The 17,996-nt window shown below is 38.1% G+C and overlaps 1 protein-coding gene across 1 annotated transcript in view; it reads left to right on the top strand.

The window, feature by feature from the left end:
- LAMA4 (laminin subunit alpha 4) overlaps positions 1–17,996 on the top strand; it is a 161,831-nt gene that overhangs the window by 57,744 nt on the left and 86,091 nt on the right. Inside the window, exon 4 of the mRNA XM_049771231.1 lies at positions 7,863–7,943. Coding sequence (XP_049627188.1) covers positions 7,863–7,943 — 81 coding nt within the window. The remainder of the gene's footprint in view (positions 1–7,862; positions 7,944–17,996) is intronic.

Here is a 17,996-nt window from a genome sequence, read left to right as displayed (position 1 = left end):
GCCAATCTTGGCAAGACTCTTTCATGAAATTGAACAAACAGAAACACTTCCAAATAGCTTTTATGAAGCCAACATCACCTTGATACCTAAACCAGACAGAGACGCTACCAAAAAAGAAAATTACAGACCAATATCACTGATGAATGCAGATGCAAAGATCCTCAACAAAATCCTGGCAAATAGGATTCAATGCCTCATTAAGAAGATCATCCACTACGATCAAGTAGGTTTCATCCCAGGAATGCAAGGCTGGTTTAACATCCGTAAATCTATCAACATAATACACAACATCAATAACAAGAAAAATAAAAACCACATGATCATATCAATAGATGCAGAGAAAGCATTTGATAAGGTCCAACACCCATTCTTGATCAAAACTCTCAGCAAGATGGGAATGGAGGGAACCTTTCTCAATATAGTGAAGGCCATCTACCACAAGCCAGTGGCAAATATTATCCTCAATGGAGACAAACTGAAAGCCTTCCCTCTAAATTCTGGCACAAGACAAGGCTGTCCTCTCTCACCACTCCTATTCAACATAGCACTGGAAGTACTTGCTATAGCGATTAGGCAAGAAAAGGATATCAAGGGAATCCAGATAGGAAAGGAAGAAGTCAAGCTCTCACTGTTTGCAGATGACATGATACTCTACTTAGAAAACCCTAAAGACTCTATCAAAAAGCTTCTAGAAACAATAGACTCATATAGCAAGGTGGCAGGCTACAAAATTAACACACAAAAATCAATGGCCTTTCTATACACCAACAGTAATAAAGAAGAAATGGACATTAAGAAAACAACCCCATTCACAATAGTACCACACAAACTCAAATATCTTGGAATCAACTTGACTAAATATGTGAAGGACCTATACAAAGAAAACTATAAAACTCTGCTCCAAGAAATAAGAGAGGACACACGGAAATGGAAACACATACCCTGCTCATGGATTGGCAGGATTAACATCATCAAAATGTCAATACTCCCCAAGGCATTATACAGATTTAATGCCATCCCTCTAAAGATACCCATGACATTCTTCAAAGAAGTGGATCAGACACTTTTGAAATTCATTTGGAACAATAAACACCCTCGAATAGCTAAAGCAATCATTGGGAAAAAGAATATGGGAGGAATTACTTTTCCCAACTTTAAACTGTACTACAAAGCAACAGTTATCAAAACAGCATGGTATTGGAATAAGGATAGGTCCTCAGATCAGTGGAATAGGCTTGAATACTCAGAAAATGTTCCCCAGAGATACAACCATCTAATTTTTGATAAAGGAGCAGGAAATCCTAAATGGAGCAGGGAAAGCCTCTTCAACAAGTGGTGTTGGCACAATTGGATAGCCACTTGCAAAAAATTAAACTTAGACCCCCAGCTAACATCATGTACAAAGGTAAAATCCAAATGGATTAAAGACCTCGATATCAGCCCCAAAACCATAAGATATATAGAACAGCACATAGGCAAAACACTACAGGACATTACAGGCATCTTCAAGGAGGAAACTGCACTCTCCAAGCAAGTGAAAGCAGAGATTAACAGATGGGAATATATTAAGCTGAGAAGCTTCTGCACCTCAAAGGAAATAGTGCCCAGGATACAAGAGCCACCCACTGAGTGGGAGAAACTATTCACCCAATACCCATCAGATAAGGGGCTAATCTCCAAAATATACAAGGCACTGACAGAACTTTACAAGAAAAAAACATCTAACCCCATCAAAAAATGGGGAGAAGAAATGAACAGACACTTTGACAAAGAAGAAATACGCATGGCCAAAAGACACATGAAAAAATGTTCCACATCACTAATCATCAGGGAGATGCAAATCAAAACAACGATGAGATACCACCTCACACCCCAGAGAATGGCACACATCACAAAGAATGAGAATAAACAGTGTTGGCGGGGATGTGGAGAGAAAGGAACTCTTATCCACTGCTGGTGGGAATGCTGTCTAGTTCAACCTTTATGGAAAGCGATATGGAGATTCCTCCAAAAACTGGAAATCGAGCTCCCATACGATCCAGCTATACCACTCCTAGGAATATACCCTAGGAACACAAAAATACAATACAAAAACCCCTTCCTTACACCTATATTCATTGCAGCTCTATTTACCATAGCAAGACTCTGGAAACAACCAAGATGCCCTTCAACAGACGAATGGCTAAAGAAACTGTGGTACATATACACAATGGAATATTATGCAGCTGTCAGGAGAGATGAAGTCATGAAATTTTCCTATACATGGATGTACATGGAATCTATTATGCTGAGTGAAATAAGTCAGAGAGAGAGAGAAAAACGCAGAATGGTCTCACTCATCTATGGGTTTTAAGAAAAATGAAAGACACCCTTGTAATAATAATTTTCAGACACAAAAGAGAAAAGAGCTGGAAGTTCCAGCTCACCTCAGGAAGCTCACCACAAAGAGTGATGAGTTTAGTTAGAGAAATAACTACATTTTGAACTGTCCTAATATTGAGAATGTATGAGGGAAATGTAGAGCCTGTTTAGGGTACAGGCGGGGGTTGGGTGGGGAGGAGGGTGATTTGGGACTTGGGTGATGGGAATGTTGCACTGGTGATGGGTGGTGTTCCTTTTATGACTGAAACCCAAACACAATCATGTATGTAATCAAGGTGTTTAAATAAAAAAAAAAATTAAAAAAAAAAAAAAAAAAAAAAAAAAAGAAAAAAGAAAGATTAAATAGTGTGTGTTGGCTAAAATAAAATTTCACCACTGCCTTGGATAAAAAGATAACTTCTCTGTCCAGAGATTTAAGTTTAGGGTTTTTCATAAACTTTAGATGTGGGAAGTAAAGAAATAAATAGTAGTTCTACCAAAGTAGATTTAATGAGCCAAAAGAGAATGGAGGGATATAATACAAAAAACTTAGAGACTACTTAACAAGATTACTCTATCTAAGCAACAGCATAAGAAGTTGATAGCCTTGAAACCATTTTTAAGAAACATTTAAGTTGCTCCTTAGCACTTTGCCACTGAGTGTGGTACTCATTCACTTAAATTCACTTAAATAAATACCACTAAGTGTGGTATTTATAGTGTCTTCTAAGGAGTTGTAAAGTTGGGCTAGAAAAATAATATGCAGTCCATATAGTCCTCAAGCCCCCCAGAAGATATCCCTGAGTACAGAGTCAGAAGTAAGCCTTAAGCACCTCTGGGTGTGACCAAAAACATAAACAAATAAACAAAAGACTTTAAAAGGTCTCTAACTTTCTAAGAGATTTTATACTTTTTCAAAAACTGAATTAATGTTTAATTTAAAAATAAATAAAGTTTAGGGCTTCCCAGAGAAAGAAGCTAATAAAATTCTCTTCCCAACTTTCCCTACCTTCCTCAATATAAACTTTGGTTCTATTTTATTTCAGCAAGCAGGTGGTGATCTCACTAGAGGAGAAATATACAATTGAAGTAACAGAGACAACATATTTATCTTTGACCATTAACGTTATAGCAGTACCAACATTCTGGCAAACATGAAAAACAATACATTTGGACTTCTAAATCCTATGTCAGGAAGCAGTCTAGTAGGTGTGAGAAAAGGGCAATCTAGAGAAAACGAATTCATTATTTGCAAAATCTGATGTTAAAAGGATATGCATTTTAGTTCAAAGTTGGCATATTTCATTACAGAGGTCTCAACACCAGACTAAGATATAAGTAAGTAGGGGCCACCCAATACCTACATAGCCCAAAAATATCTTGTTCCTCTTTCTAGGTGATAAGGAGAAAATAAACTACAAAAATTTACCTCTGTCCAAATTTTATTTCACATGCACATAAAATAACCAACTTCTTAAAAGTCTGAATCTTAAAAAAGGTCTTAAGAGACTTGGGGCCAGAGAGATAGCACAGTGGTAGGGCTTTTGCCTTGCACGACGCTGATCTAGGATAGACCAGATGGTTGTTTGAATTGATGGTTTGAATCCCAGCATCCCATATGGTCCCTCCTCCCCCCACCCGTGCCTGCCAGGAGCGATTTCTGAGCAAAGAGCTTCTGAGAACAGGCGTAATCTCTGAGTGCTGCTGGGTGTGACCCAAAACCACCCTCCAAAAAAAAGGTCTTAAAAGACTTGCACACAAACACACACACACACACACACACACACACACACACACACACACGAGTTACACATACACACACCTCGACCATATATTATAAAAAGTAAAAATTGTGACAACCAAAAGTCTCTCTATTTCTTTTCTTAGTTAAATACTCATATCGACTAACATGTCACCTAAGAGCTGTGATTTATACATGTCCTCTGGCGAGTCTGACAGCCCATGAAGGAGAGGGTGTTTTATCACATCATCTTTCTTTAGAAACCATGAAGCTGCCTCAGCCCTGCCTTTGTATTTTTTCCTGTCTAATGACAATATGTACAAAATGAATGGTGCTGGAGGTGAGCTTAGAAAATTCAAACATTAAATATTATTTCATTTTTATATCCTGATTTATGAGCTTCCTTTGCCTGACCTAGTATATATTCTGCTTTCAAACATTAATCTTGTTACATCTAGGGGATGTGTAACATGCCATTATCTTCCTTTGGTATCATTATTTTGTTAAATATATTCCAACATCCTAGTACATATTTTGCTCATCTCGCTTAAACTCAAACATTATGGAGCATCATCGGTTCAAAATAAGTTTATAAACTTTGAGCTGCAGTTTCTTTAATTTTATTTTTTGTTTTTCTTCAAAGCACATATAAAATAAATTGAGCAAGAACAAGGAAGACTCAGATCCCTTCTTCATGAAGCATCTCTTTTTGCTAAGGGACAAATCACAATTGTCCTGGAAAATTTTCTTCTGTCCAAAGTAACTTTGTAGAGAGAGTGGATTGGACAGAACTATCCAGTGTTCAGGTAGCAAAAGACAGAATTTTGAAAGACATCAATATTGCTAATTGCTCAGTCTCTTCCAAGGCTTTCCAGAATCCCTAAATACAATTTCAGAACTAGGTCTCTATGCAATTGACCAACATTTTTCAAGCATGGACCAGTCAGAGCAGGCAATTTACTTTTACTAAAATATGAAAACCATACCTTCTTAAAATAGCTCAGGGCCTGAGTGATAAAACAGCAGGTAAGGTGCTTGCCTTGCAGGCAGCTGAGCCAGGTGGTTCCTTGAGTCTGCCAGGAGTGATTCCTGAGTACCGAACCAGGAATGATTGAGCATCACTGGGTCTGCCCCTACCCCATTCCCCCCAAAATAGGTCAATGTTCAGCAATAGTTTAAAACTTCTAAAAAAGCTTCTAAAAGCTTTTTACCTTTTGAGACAGATTAAGTTTTCAATTTTCGAGAACTTATAACTCTTTCAAGTAAATGAAACAGAAAAATTAGTATTCGGTGAGGCACTTTCTGTCCTGTAAGAGGAAAGAGCTTCCCAGGATAATTAAGGATCTGCATTTTTGTCTTTTTGTTTTGTTTTGTTTTGTTTTGTTTTCGGCCACACCCCTTTGATGCTCAGGGGTTACTTCTGGCTAAGAGCTCAGAAATTGCCACTGGCTTGGGGGTACCATATGGGACGCTGGGGGATAGAACCCCGGGGCCTTCCTTGGCTAGCGTTTCCTAGGCTAGCGTTTGCAAGGCAGACACCTTACCTCTAGCGCCACCTCACCGGCACCAAGGATCTGCATTTTATTTCTGTGTAGGAGTATCTGAGGCCAAAAGATCAAGTAAAGGCCTTAGAGAATGTGCTCTAACATTAGAAATAGCTTCACGATTGCAGTTTTAAAGTTAAAAACCTGCTCAAATTTAACACACACACACACACACAAATAAGGTAAAGAGTATTAGATGGGAGTATGGAGGGACTTGAAAGGGGATATGAAAGCCATTTGCTCTAGAGCACTACTTCCCAATTTCCTCGAGGACAAAAAATCTGATAATGGGTGAAAAAGTTAGGGGATGGGGGTAGTCTGTGGTCACGGAACAGTACAAGTGTGCTACTTTAATAAAAATTTCACAATTACTATGGAATCTGAATTATACTTTGAAATATCTGCTTGTCAAAGCTATGGACCCAGGATTTGGAATTCCAATTATAGTCACATCATAAAGCAAGAAAATAATGTTTGAGAGGGGTAAGCAAGTGCTGAGTCTATATTTCTTTAGGCTCCCTAATAGTTTCCAAGAGCAAAAGGCTTCCTTTCCACTTGAAGTCGACGCCATGGCTATTAGTGTGGGCTGAGAAAGGCAGTATTTCCGTCTCACTAGCCAAAACCAGACTTAACCCTAAAGAAAGTACAAATAATTAATGCTGATTAAAAAAAAAAACCAAGAATAAACACTCAATGACTAGCACTGTCTCTACTGTCTCTGAGTTCTAGTACCACAGTGATCAGGCAACTACTACCAGGGACAATTTACGCAGATTGCATTTATTTTTTTCTGGGGTTGGTCAGACATCCTCCATCTCTACCAGTAGCAATAGTCATCACTCCATTTAAGAAAAATGTCATCTGTTTCAAACAGCAGCCTGTTAACTCAAGGCAGATGACACTAGACATGTCTTGCTAGACAGGCTGCTGGGTGAACATCTTCACAGAAACAGGCATGGGGTTTGATCATGTTCTGGACTCATAATTGAGAGTGTTGCTTTAACTCAACTACAGAATAAGAACACAGAAAATGAAGCGTAAAAGCCAAAGAAATGTAATTTAGTTGGAAAGCTTTTAACCAAACTGTTAGAGAAAATAAATTGGGGTATTGCCTTCCACTAAGAAGCACACATTGTTTTCTGACAGTTTATAAGTGTCTTCAAACAAAGCAAGCATACTCATTTATTTCCTTGAAATCATTTAAGGTAAAAATCTCTAAGAGGTGTAGGAATGTGAGGAAAGGGAATAGTACTCGATTTATTGTACAATATCTAAGTCAAAACTAATTTTAAAAAATATATAAGTTTTTCCGATGCTTCTCATAAGAATGAATTTTTATGTCACTGTAGAATTTCCTAAACATATAAAAACTATTCCATTTCCCCCGCCTTACATAATAAAATAGTTGTTTTTCTCCTGAACCAATATTTTACTTAGTTTCTATAGTGTGGCCTCATTTTTATCATCTAAAAAATGCATAATCAAAGTAATAATCAAAGGGAGTTAGCTGAGAATCATTCTCCTGTAGTCCTTATTTCTTGCTTGCGTATTTATCTTGTTACTTTGATCAACTAAGCCATGCATCCTTTATCCCCAATCTTTAAGGTACACAGGGAACAATTTGAAGGTTTTATACAGACTGTATATTTTGTCAGTGGTTCATATCTTAATCAGTGGAAAAGATGCAGTATAGAAAAAAGAGGGAACTTTATTTTGGGGTCACACCCAGCGGTGCTCAGGGCTTACTCCTGGCTCTACGCTCAGAAATCCCACCTGGCAGGCTCAGGGAACCATTTGGGGTGCCAGGATTCGAATCACTGTCCTTCTGCATGCAAGGCAAACACCTTACCTCCATGCTATCTCTCTGGCCCCAAAATAGGGAACTTTCAAAAGTTACATATATAAAGTGGTAAGAATAAGAAAAATTACCATATTAATCTAAAATCGTAAGTAAAATTTGATTATTTCTGGATTTGGAATTGCATATTAGAGGTGTATTTCTCCATACAATGGCCTTAAGGAATATTCATCAATGGAGTGGTACATGCTTTCTAGGTTTTCTGGGCTCAGCATCACTGATAGGAAAATAATTGAATTTAAATAAAATGATTGCACCTATTAGATCTGGAGGGAGGCCAAGGTAGAGATGATCTAATCAATATTAATGCATGAAATTGACTTCTAATAAGTATTATTATTATTATTTTTAATTCTAGCTTTGCAGTATCCTGCTATCGGAAAAGTGGAGTTGTTCGGTGTATTTGCAATGAAAACTATGCAGGACCTAATTGTGAAAGGTAGGCTAATAAAACTCACTATTTGGGTGTGGGTTGAAAGGGGGCTTCTATTTCTCACACTCATCAGCTCCTGCCATGATCCTTACAGTAGATCTTAAAGTCAGTTCTTTAGAGAAGGAAGAAAGGGATGCCATTTCAGACCCATAAGGGATAACCTCCTAAATATCATATTCTAGATACAACTACAACTATATATTCCTAGAATCCAGGCCAAGGTCATCTTCAGGATAAACAGACACAGGAAGAAGAAACAAGTAAATGTAATTTGAAAAGATTTTTCTGCATGTTTTCAGTAACATTTGTCTTTTCTCTATGTCATGGAAAATCTGTTGTATATTTTTTCAGATGAACACAGATGCAAGAACAAAGAGACAGATTTCCTTTCTAAGTAAAACGTGAATCCACTTTTATAGCAGACATTAAAACAATAAATTACAAGAAACAAAGAACACAAAGGACACTAACCTGTGTGTTATACCCTTGATTCTCCTCAAATTAAACAAATTCCATAAGCATTTTGGATTGTCTGAATCCTGGTTTGGGAATTTACCCCTAGAATTCATTCTTCCATTTTGTTTTAGAGCCACAAATTACAATGCTCTAGGCTTACTACTGGTTCTTTGCTCAGTAAATCAATCCTAAAACTCACTGATTACTGCTTGGAAACCTTCCTCCCTATCACCCAAAGGCAAAACAAAAGAAAATATTGTCACAGTTGAATAGTACAGAGCTGTTTCTCAGACAGCTGCTCTGGAATCTCTGGTGTCTTTGGAAATAGCTGTAGATGTTCATAGGTTCTCAGTGAATGTGACCTTGTTCATTTTTAATACAGTGAATGTATTCTAAATTTGCATTTTATTTCAATAATGATCAAGAGTTAAAATGAATTGAAACATTCTCAATTTTCAGTAATGTCACTTTTCAATAGAAGAAGACTTGTCTCAGAGCTGAGAAGAAAACAGTGGGTGATGTGTCAGTGAGCCATTGTGGACAACTAGGAGCTGAATGACAAACTGACTGAAGACAATTTTATCCTCAGCATAAAATATATGCTGTGTCAGACCATCCTCAGTCATGCCAATTGGCTGTGGTCATTTGGTTGTCACAATAATGCCAATCATTTTCTTTAATTTAAGCTATTAATTTTGATCTAATGTGCTTTATAATGGCTTTTCCTTTGTATCTTGTTTTTGAAAATGTAAAAAAAGGATAAGCTTTGTCTGGTTTTATAAATTAAATATTTTTAAATAATTTGAACACTGAGTTTAAATTATTTAAAGGTTTAAAGTTTAAACCTTTCAAATATGTTATATAAAGTTGGTCAAACAATGGTATATGGATATGGTATGTAAATTATGAGCCTCCTACTATACCATGTAAAACAACTCAGACAGACTTATCTTCACAATAAGTTCATGTTTCTTAACCTGCTCTGATCCTTACTTGTTTCTTTCCTACTGTACATCTGTAACTCATAACTTATATTCCACATATTGGGCCTATTGCTTTAAAATTCCACTGGACCAACTAATGCATTTTCCACGCCACATTGTATTTAGATGATGAATATGACAAAACAATAGATATTTATTCCTTGTTTATTGTGTGCCAGATACTTTTATAAGCACTTGCATTTTATGGCATAACATTATTTTAACCTTTACAAAATAATTGAAAGATTACTTATTTTATTCACCTTTATTGAGGTGCTGTGATTTATAGTTATGTTAATGAATAAAGCATTCCAACATCATGCCAGCCACCAATTTCCCAGTCCTTTCCTCTTCAAACTATAACCTCATCCTCAAAGTTAGTTCTGAAGACCAAGTATCTATTTTTGTTGCCTTGGACTCAATACTATACTAACATAATAACATAGACCTCAAAAAATAAAGGTCCTGTGAGTTACCATTTTCTTCTTTGTTTACACAGAGATGGAGAGAAGTTAGGCCACTTGCTTAAAAAAATCACATAATGTATCTTTTTAAATCTCAACTATTAAATATATTACCTCCTTCACAGAAGATACTTCTGACTCATTTCTCTATTTTTTATCATCATAAAATTTCATTTTACTTACTCTGCTTCTGTCATCTCTCTTTTAAAAATGTTTTTATTAAGACATTTTGATATACAAAGTTACTAATAGTTGAGTTTTAAACAGATTATGCTCCAGCACCAATCTATCTACAGTGCCAGTTTCCCTCCAGTACCAATCTCACCATAGTGCCACCTTCCCTCCCTGAATGTTCCCCAGTCTCTATACAAAATTCCCCCCATAATGCACCCCAGCCTCCTTCCTTAATTGGCACATTTTTAAGTTTGATTGTTGTAGTCTGTATCTCATTCTTATAGTATTATTGACTCCTGTTTGGATATATAGCAATACACACCTCTACATTTTATTCACTTCTTTTTTTTTTTTTTTGATTTTTGGGTCACACCCAGTGACACTTAGGGGTTACTCCTGGCTATGTGCTCAGAAATCGCTCCTGGCTTGGGGTATCATCTGGGATGTCAGGGTTCGAACCTAGGTGGGTCTTGTATCAGCCGCATGTAAGGCATACACCCTACCACTGCACCATCGCTCAGGCCCCATACTCACTTTTCTATCTTCTGTTCCCTCTCATGGTATCTGGTACATGGTAGAAACTCAGTTATATTTATTTTAGTATTTTTTTTTACTGAAAGCAAAATCATGTTTAATATAACCATAAAAAGTCACCACATAGTGATAAGTCAGCCACTTTTTACATATCTGTGCCTGTTTCTCACCCATGCTGGGAAAATGGTAGTGCATGACCCAAAATAATTGGCTATTGCCTTCTAACTAAACAAAATTTACAAATAGCAGTTTCATTCTGTTACAAATAATTACAATATTCACATGCCTTCTAGGTAGGAACTGTGCAACTTTCACTCTCATCTCAGTGGAATCTTCTTGCTATTGCTAAGCAGTGCACTTTATTATAGAGGTCACTTCCTGAAATGGTCCCTTCAGCTGTGCTCAGAGATTTCTCCCAACTTTGTGATTAGTTGTTCCCAGGTTATATTATGTAAAATTATGCTTCATCATTTCCTGTTCTTTCAGAGCATGAGCTATGTGTTTTTCTTCTTCCTGTCTTCTGTGCCTTACATAAATTACACATGAATTGTCCTTCTGTTTGATGAATTCACTCATTCATTCATTTATAGTAGCTACTGTATAGTTCAGGGTGTAGTGAAGGAAATGACACCAGGGTCAGAAAGAATCATGCTGTGTCTCCAAGCTAGACTCTTGAAAACGGAAATGACTTCTCAGAATTCCAAGCCTCTAAAATCCACTTTCCAGGTGTCTGTGATTGAAAAGAAAAAAATTCACAGAAGAAGCCTTGAGATGCAGTGTAAATAAAGATTACACGGAATAAAAATAAAAGATTGCGCTTACACCAGGCCCTGAGTTTGATCCCCAGCACAACATGGTCCACTCATGCAGCACAAGGTATAGCCCTGGTATCACTGGATTTAGCATCATTGCCTGGAATTCACCCTAACCCTAACCCCAAAAAAGATTGGACTTGCACCATTCCAGGAGCCCTAGCATCCTGAGTACTTGCCCGTCAAAGCTGTAGTTTCAGTAATAGTGCTGTGAATCACTGGATAACTTCTATGAAACTATCATCCCTAGAGGAGCAAACCAATTTTTTTTTAATTTTTTTTTATTTAAACACCTTGATTACATACATGATTGTGTTTGGGTTTCAGTCATAAAAGGAACACCACCCATCACCAGTGCAACATTCCCATCACCCAAGTCCCAAATCTCCCTCTTCCCCACCCAACCCCCGCCTGTACCCTAAACAGGCTCAACATTTCCCTCATACATTCTCAATATTAGGACAGTTCAAAATGTAGTTATTTCTCTAACTAAACTCATCACTCTTTGTGGTGAGCTTCCTGAGGTGAGCTGGAACTTCCAGCTCTTTTCTCTTTTGTGTCTGAAAATTATTATTACAAGGGTGTCTTTCATTTTTCTTAAAACCCATAGATGAGTGAGACCATTCTGCGTTTTTCTCTCTCTCTCTGACTTATTTCACTCAGCATAATAGATTCCATGTACATCCATGTATAGGAAAATTTCATGACTTCATCTCTCCTGACAGCTGCATAATATTCCATTGTGTATATGTACCACAGTTTCTTTAGCCATTCGTCTGTTGAAGGGCATCTTGGTTGTTTCCAGAGTCTTGCTATGGTAAATAGAGCTGCAATGAATATAGGTGTAAGGAAGGGGTTTTTGTATTGTATTTTTGTGTTCCTAGGGTATATTCCTAGGAGTGGTATAGCTGGATCGTATGGGAGCTCGATTTCCAGTTTTTGGAGGAATCTCCATATCGCTTTCTATAAAGGTTGAACTAGACAGCATTCCCACCAGCAGTGGATAAGAGTTCCTTTCTCTCCACATCCCCGCCAACACTGTTTATTCTCATTCTTTGTGATGTGTGCCATTCTCTGGGGTGTGAGGTGGTATCTCATCGTTGTTTTGATTTGCATCTCCCTGATGATTAGTGATGTGGAACATTTTTTCATGTGTCTTTTGGCCATGCGTATTTCTTCTTTGTCAAAGTGTCTGTTCATTTCTTCTCCCCATTTTTTGATGGGGTTAGATGTTTTTTTCTTGTAAAGTTCTGTCAGTGCCTTGTATATTTTGGAGATTAGCCCCTTATCTGATGGGTATTGGGTGAATAGTTTCTCCCACTCAGTGGGTGGCTCTTGTATCCTGGGCACTATTTCCTTTGAGGTGCAGAAGCTTCTCAGCTTAATATATTCCCATCTGTTAATCTCTGCTTTCACTTGCTTGGAGAGTGCAGTTTCCTCCTTGAAGATGCCTGTAATGTCCTGTAGTGTTTTGCCTATGTGCTGTTCTATATATCTTATGGTTTTGGGGCTGATATCGAGGTCTTTAATCCATTTGGATTTTACCTTTGTACATGATGTTAGCTGGGGGTCTAAGTTTAATTTTTTGCAAGTGGCTATCCAATTGTGCCAACACCACTTGTTGAAGAGGCTTTCCCTGCTCCATTTAGGATTTCCTGCTCCTTTATCAAAAATTAGATGGTTGTATCTCTGGGGAACATTTTCTGAGTATTCAAGCCTATTCCACTGATCTGAGGACCTATCCTTATTCCAATACCATGCTGTTTTGATAACTGTTGCTTTGTAGTACAGTTTAAAGTTGGGAAAAGTAATTCCTCCCATATTCTTTTTCCCAATGATTGCTTTAGCTATTCGAGGGTGTTTATTGTTCCAAATGAATTTCAAAAGTGTCTGATCCACTTCTTTGAAGAATGTCATGGGTATCTTTAGAGGGATGGCATTAAATCTGTATAACGCCTTGGGGAGTATTGCCATTTTGATGATGTTAATCCTGCCAATCCATGAGCAGGGTATGTGTTTCCATTTCCGTGTGTCCTCTCTTATTTCTTGGAGCAGAGTTTTAGAGTTTTCTTTGTATAGGTCCTTCACATATTTAGTCAAGTTGATTCCAAGATATTTGAGTTTGTGTGGTACTATTGTGAATGGGGTTGTTTTCTTAATGTCCATTTCATCCTTATTACTATTGGTATATAGAAAGGCCATTGATTTTTGTGTGTTAATTTTGTAGCCTGCCACCTTGCTATATGAGTCTATTGTTTCTAGAAGCTTTTTGATAGAGTCTTTAGGGCTTTCTAAGTAGAGTATCATGTCATCTGCAAACAGTGAGAGCTTGACTTCTTCCTTTCCTATCTGGATTCCCTTGATATCCTTTTCTTGCCTAATCACTATAGCAAGTACTTCCAGTGCTATGTTGAATAGGAGTGGTGAGAGAGGACAGCCTTGTCTTGTGCCAGAATTTAGAGGGAAGGCTTTCAGTTTTTCTCCATTGAGGATAATATTTGCCACTGGCTTGTGGTAGATGGCCTTCACTATATTGAGAAAGGTTCCCTCCATTCCCATCTTGCTGAGAGTTTTGATCAAGAATGGGTGTTGGACCTTATCAAATGCTTTCTCTGCGTCTATTGATATGATCATGTGGTTTTTATTTTTCTTGTTATTGATGTTGTGTATTATGTTGATAGATTTATGGATGTTAAACCAGACTTGCATTCCTGGGATGAAACCTACTTGATCGTAGTGGATGATCTTCTTAACGAGGCATTGAATCCTATTTGCCAGGATTTTGTTGAGGATCTTTGCATCTGCATTCATCAGTGATATTGGTCTGTAATTTTCTTTTTTGGTAGCGTCTCTGTCTGGTTTAGGTATCAAGGTGATGTTGGCTTCATAAAAGCTATTTGGAAGTGTTTCTGTTTGTTCAATTTCATGAAAGAGTCTTGCCAAGATTGGCAGTAGTTCCTCTTGGAAAGTTTGATAGAATTCATTAGTGAATCCATCTGGACCTGGGCTTTTGTTTTTCGGCAGACATTTGATTACTGTTTTAATTTCATCAATGGTGATGGGGGTATTTAGATATGCTACATCCTCTTCCTTCAACCGTGGAAGATTATAAGAGTCCAAGAATTTATCCATTTCTTCCAGGTTCTCATTTTTAGTGGCGTAGAGTTTTTCAAAGTAGTTTCTGATTACCCTTTGAATCTCTGTCATATCAGTAGTGATCTCTCCTTTTTCATTCCTGATACGAGTTATCAAGTTTCTCTCTCTCTCTTTCTTTGTTAGGTTTGCCAGTGGTCTATCAATCTTGTTTATTTTTTCAAAGAACCAACTTCTGCTTTCATTGATCTTTCGGATTGTTTTTTGAGTTTCCACTTCGTTGATTTCTGCTCTCAGCTTTGTTATTTCCTTCTGTCTTCCTATTCTTGGGTCCTTTTGTTGAGCATTTTCTAGTTCTATTAGCTGTGTCATTAGGCTACTCAGGTAAGCTCCTTCTTCCTTCCTGATGTGTGCTTGCAAAGCTATAAATTTTCCTCTCAGTACTGCTTTTGCTGTGTCCCATAAGTTCTGAGAGTTTGTGTCTTTATTGTCATTTGTTTCCAGGAACCTTTTGATTTCCTCCTTGATTTCATCTCGGACCCACTGGTTATTGAGCATGAGGCTGTTTAACTTCCAGGTGTTAAAGTGTTTCTTCTGAGTCCCTTTGGAGTTCACAAATAATTTCAGAGCCTTGTGGTCAGCGAAGGTAGTCTGCAAAATTTCTATCCTCTTGATCTTATGGAGGTATGTTTTATGTGCCAGCATGTAGTCTATCCTGGAGAATGTCCCATGTACATTGGAGAAGAATGTGTATCCAGGTTTCTGGGGATGGAGTGTCCTATATATATCCACTAGGCCTCTTTCTTCCATTTCTCTCCTCAGGTCTAGTATATTCTTGTTGGGTTTCAGTCTGGTTGACCTGTCCAGTGTTGACAAAGCCGTGTTAAGGTCCCCCACAATTATTGTGTTGTTGTTGATATTATTTTTCAGATTTGTCAACAGTTGTATTAAATATTTTGCTGGCCCCTCATTCGGTGCATATATGTTTAGGAGAGTGAATTCTTCCTGCTCTACGTACCCCTTGATTAATATAAAATGTCCGTCTTTGTCCCTTACAACCTTCCTGAGTATAAAGTTTGCATTATCTGATATTAGTATGGCCACTCCAGCTTTTTTATGGGTGTTGTTTGCTTGGATAACTTTTCTCCAGCCTTTTATTTTGAGTCTATGTTTGTTCTGACTATTCAGGTGCGTTTCTTGTAGGCAGCAGAAGGTTGGATTGAGTTTTTTGATCCATTTAGCCACTCTGTGTCTCTTAACTGGTGCATTTAGTCCATTGACGTTGAGAGAAAGAATTGTCCTGGGATTTAACGCCATCTTTATTTCAAAATTTGGTGTGTCTTTTGGGTAGTCTTGTCTTAGATTAGGTCTTTCAGTTTTTCTCTTAAGACTGGTTTTGTGTCTGTGAAGTTTCTGAGCTGTTTTTTGTCTGTGAAACCATGTATTCTTCCATCAAACCGGAAAGTGAGTTTTGCTGCGTATAGTATTCTGGGTGAAGCATTCATTTCATTCAGTCTTGTCACAATATCCCACCACTGCTTTCTGGCATTGAGCGTTTCTGGTGACAGGTCTGCTGTAAATCTCAGGGAAGCTTGCTTGAACATGATTTCCCCTTTTGATCTTGCTGTTTTCAGAATTCTGTCTCTATCTGTGGGATTTGTCATTGTGACTAGGATGTGTCTTGGGGTGGTTTTTCTGGGGTCTCTTTTGGTTGGTACTCTTCGGGCATGCAGGATTTGATCACATATATTCTTTAGCTCTGGAAGTTTCTCTTTAATGATGTTCTTGACCATTGATTCTTCCTGGAAATTTTCTTCCTGGGTCTCTGGGACTCCAATGATTCTTAAGTTGTTTCTGTTGATCTTATCATAGACTTCTATTTTCGTCTGTTCCCATTCTTTGACTAATTTTTCCATTGTCTGCTCATTTGCTTTAAGTTTTTTGTCCAATCTCTCCTGCTGTATGGAATTGTTATGTATCTCATCTTCCACAGCACCAAGTCTATTCTCAGCTTCTGATACCCTGTCCCAGAGCTTATCCATTTTGTCATTCACTTCGTTTACTGACTTTTTCAGTCCTGTTAGTTGACATGTTATTTCAGTTTGGAGTTTTGTCATTTCTGCCTTCATATTTTCTTGGTTCTTATTAGTGTTCTGTTCAACTCGATCCATGATTTCTTGGAGTCTGTTGAGCACCTTCCATATTGCTAGTCTAAAGTCCTTATCTGAGAGGTTGATTAGTTGTTCAGTCATTATCTGGTCCTCAGAATTGTCATCTTCATTCTCTATGTCTGATGCTGGCCTGCGTTGTTTCCCCATTGTCACACTTGTATTGTGGGTTTTTCTACGTGTTGTGGTGGTATTCATTGTCTATATGATGTAGGCAGCACACTCCTCTGGCTCCTCCCTTTCTGGATGGGCTGACTTGCCTCTAAGGGAGGGGAGTCCTCCGTGGATGAAGCCTCACACTGGGTCAAATCTTAGGCCCGAGCATGCAACAGAGAAGACAGTCCAGAGAGAAATGTTTGCTTCTGTGATATAGCGCCGTTCTTAGTGTGATTTTTCCTTCTTGTTGCAATGGAGTTCTTTCCTTAGAAAGAGTGCACGGCCGCGTAGCGAAGCGGAGCAGCCGTGCTCCTCTGAGCCTCTTTTTGCCCCACTCGCAAGAGTTTCACGCAAGAGGACAGTAGACAGACATAGACAGGTCACACTCACAGTCTTTCACAGCTGAGCCCCACTGGGCCGGTGTACTTTCGCGGATTTTCCCCGCCTGGTGTCACACACAGGGAGCCAGCTTTTGCAAAGGTTAGCCGGTTTTTATGCTCTGAAGTCCCTCCCTGAAAATGGCGTCTGGGCGAGCGAGGTTTCTGGAGGCTCTTTTTGCCCCACTCGCAAGAGTTTCACGCAAGAGGACAGTAGACAGACATAGACAGGTCACACTCACAGTCTTTCACAGCTGAGCCCCACTGGGCCGGTGTACTTTCGCGGATTTTCCCCGCCTGGTGTCACACACAGGGAGCCAGCTTTTGCAAAGGTTAGCCGGTTTTTATGCTCTAGCAAACCAATTTAACAAAAAGGATAGCTAAAAACAAGATATACCAAAAACAAATATATATATATATATATATAAAATATATATATAAACAAATATACCAAAAGCCAAGACATCAGAATAAAAGCTGGAATAGCATATGCAAAATGCTAAATGGTGATTTTGTCAAGGTTTTAGAATTAAAGATGTGATTATTAATCTACTTTTTAAATAATTTTATTTTCAAAGATCCATATTTACGGGCTGGAGTGGTGATGCAATAAATAGAGCTCTTGCCTTGCCTTGCACATGCTAACCTAGGATTGACCTCAGTTTGACCCCCCAGCATCCCATATAGTCCCCCAAGCCAGCAGCGATTTCTGAATGCATAGCTAGGAGTAACCCATGAGCATTACCGGGTCTGTTCCCCACCAAAAAAAAACAAAAGATCTATTTTTAAAATAGAATATTCTTTCTGAATGATGATTCTCTTATTTTAAATAGAAACATTTT

Source organism: Suncus etruscus, chromosome 4 (genome assembly GCF_024139225.1).
Source record: "Suncus etruscus isolate mSunEtr1 chromosome 4, mSunEtr1.pri.cur, whole genome shotgun sequence".
Lineage (NCBI taxonomy): Eukaryota > Metazoa > Chordata > Mammalia > Eulipotyphla > Soricidae > Suncus > Suncus etruscus.
Note: the sequence above shows the minus strand (reverse complement) of the source record. Positions and strands in the feature narration are given on the sequence as shown.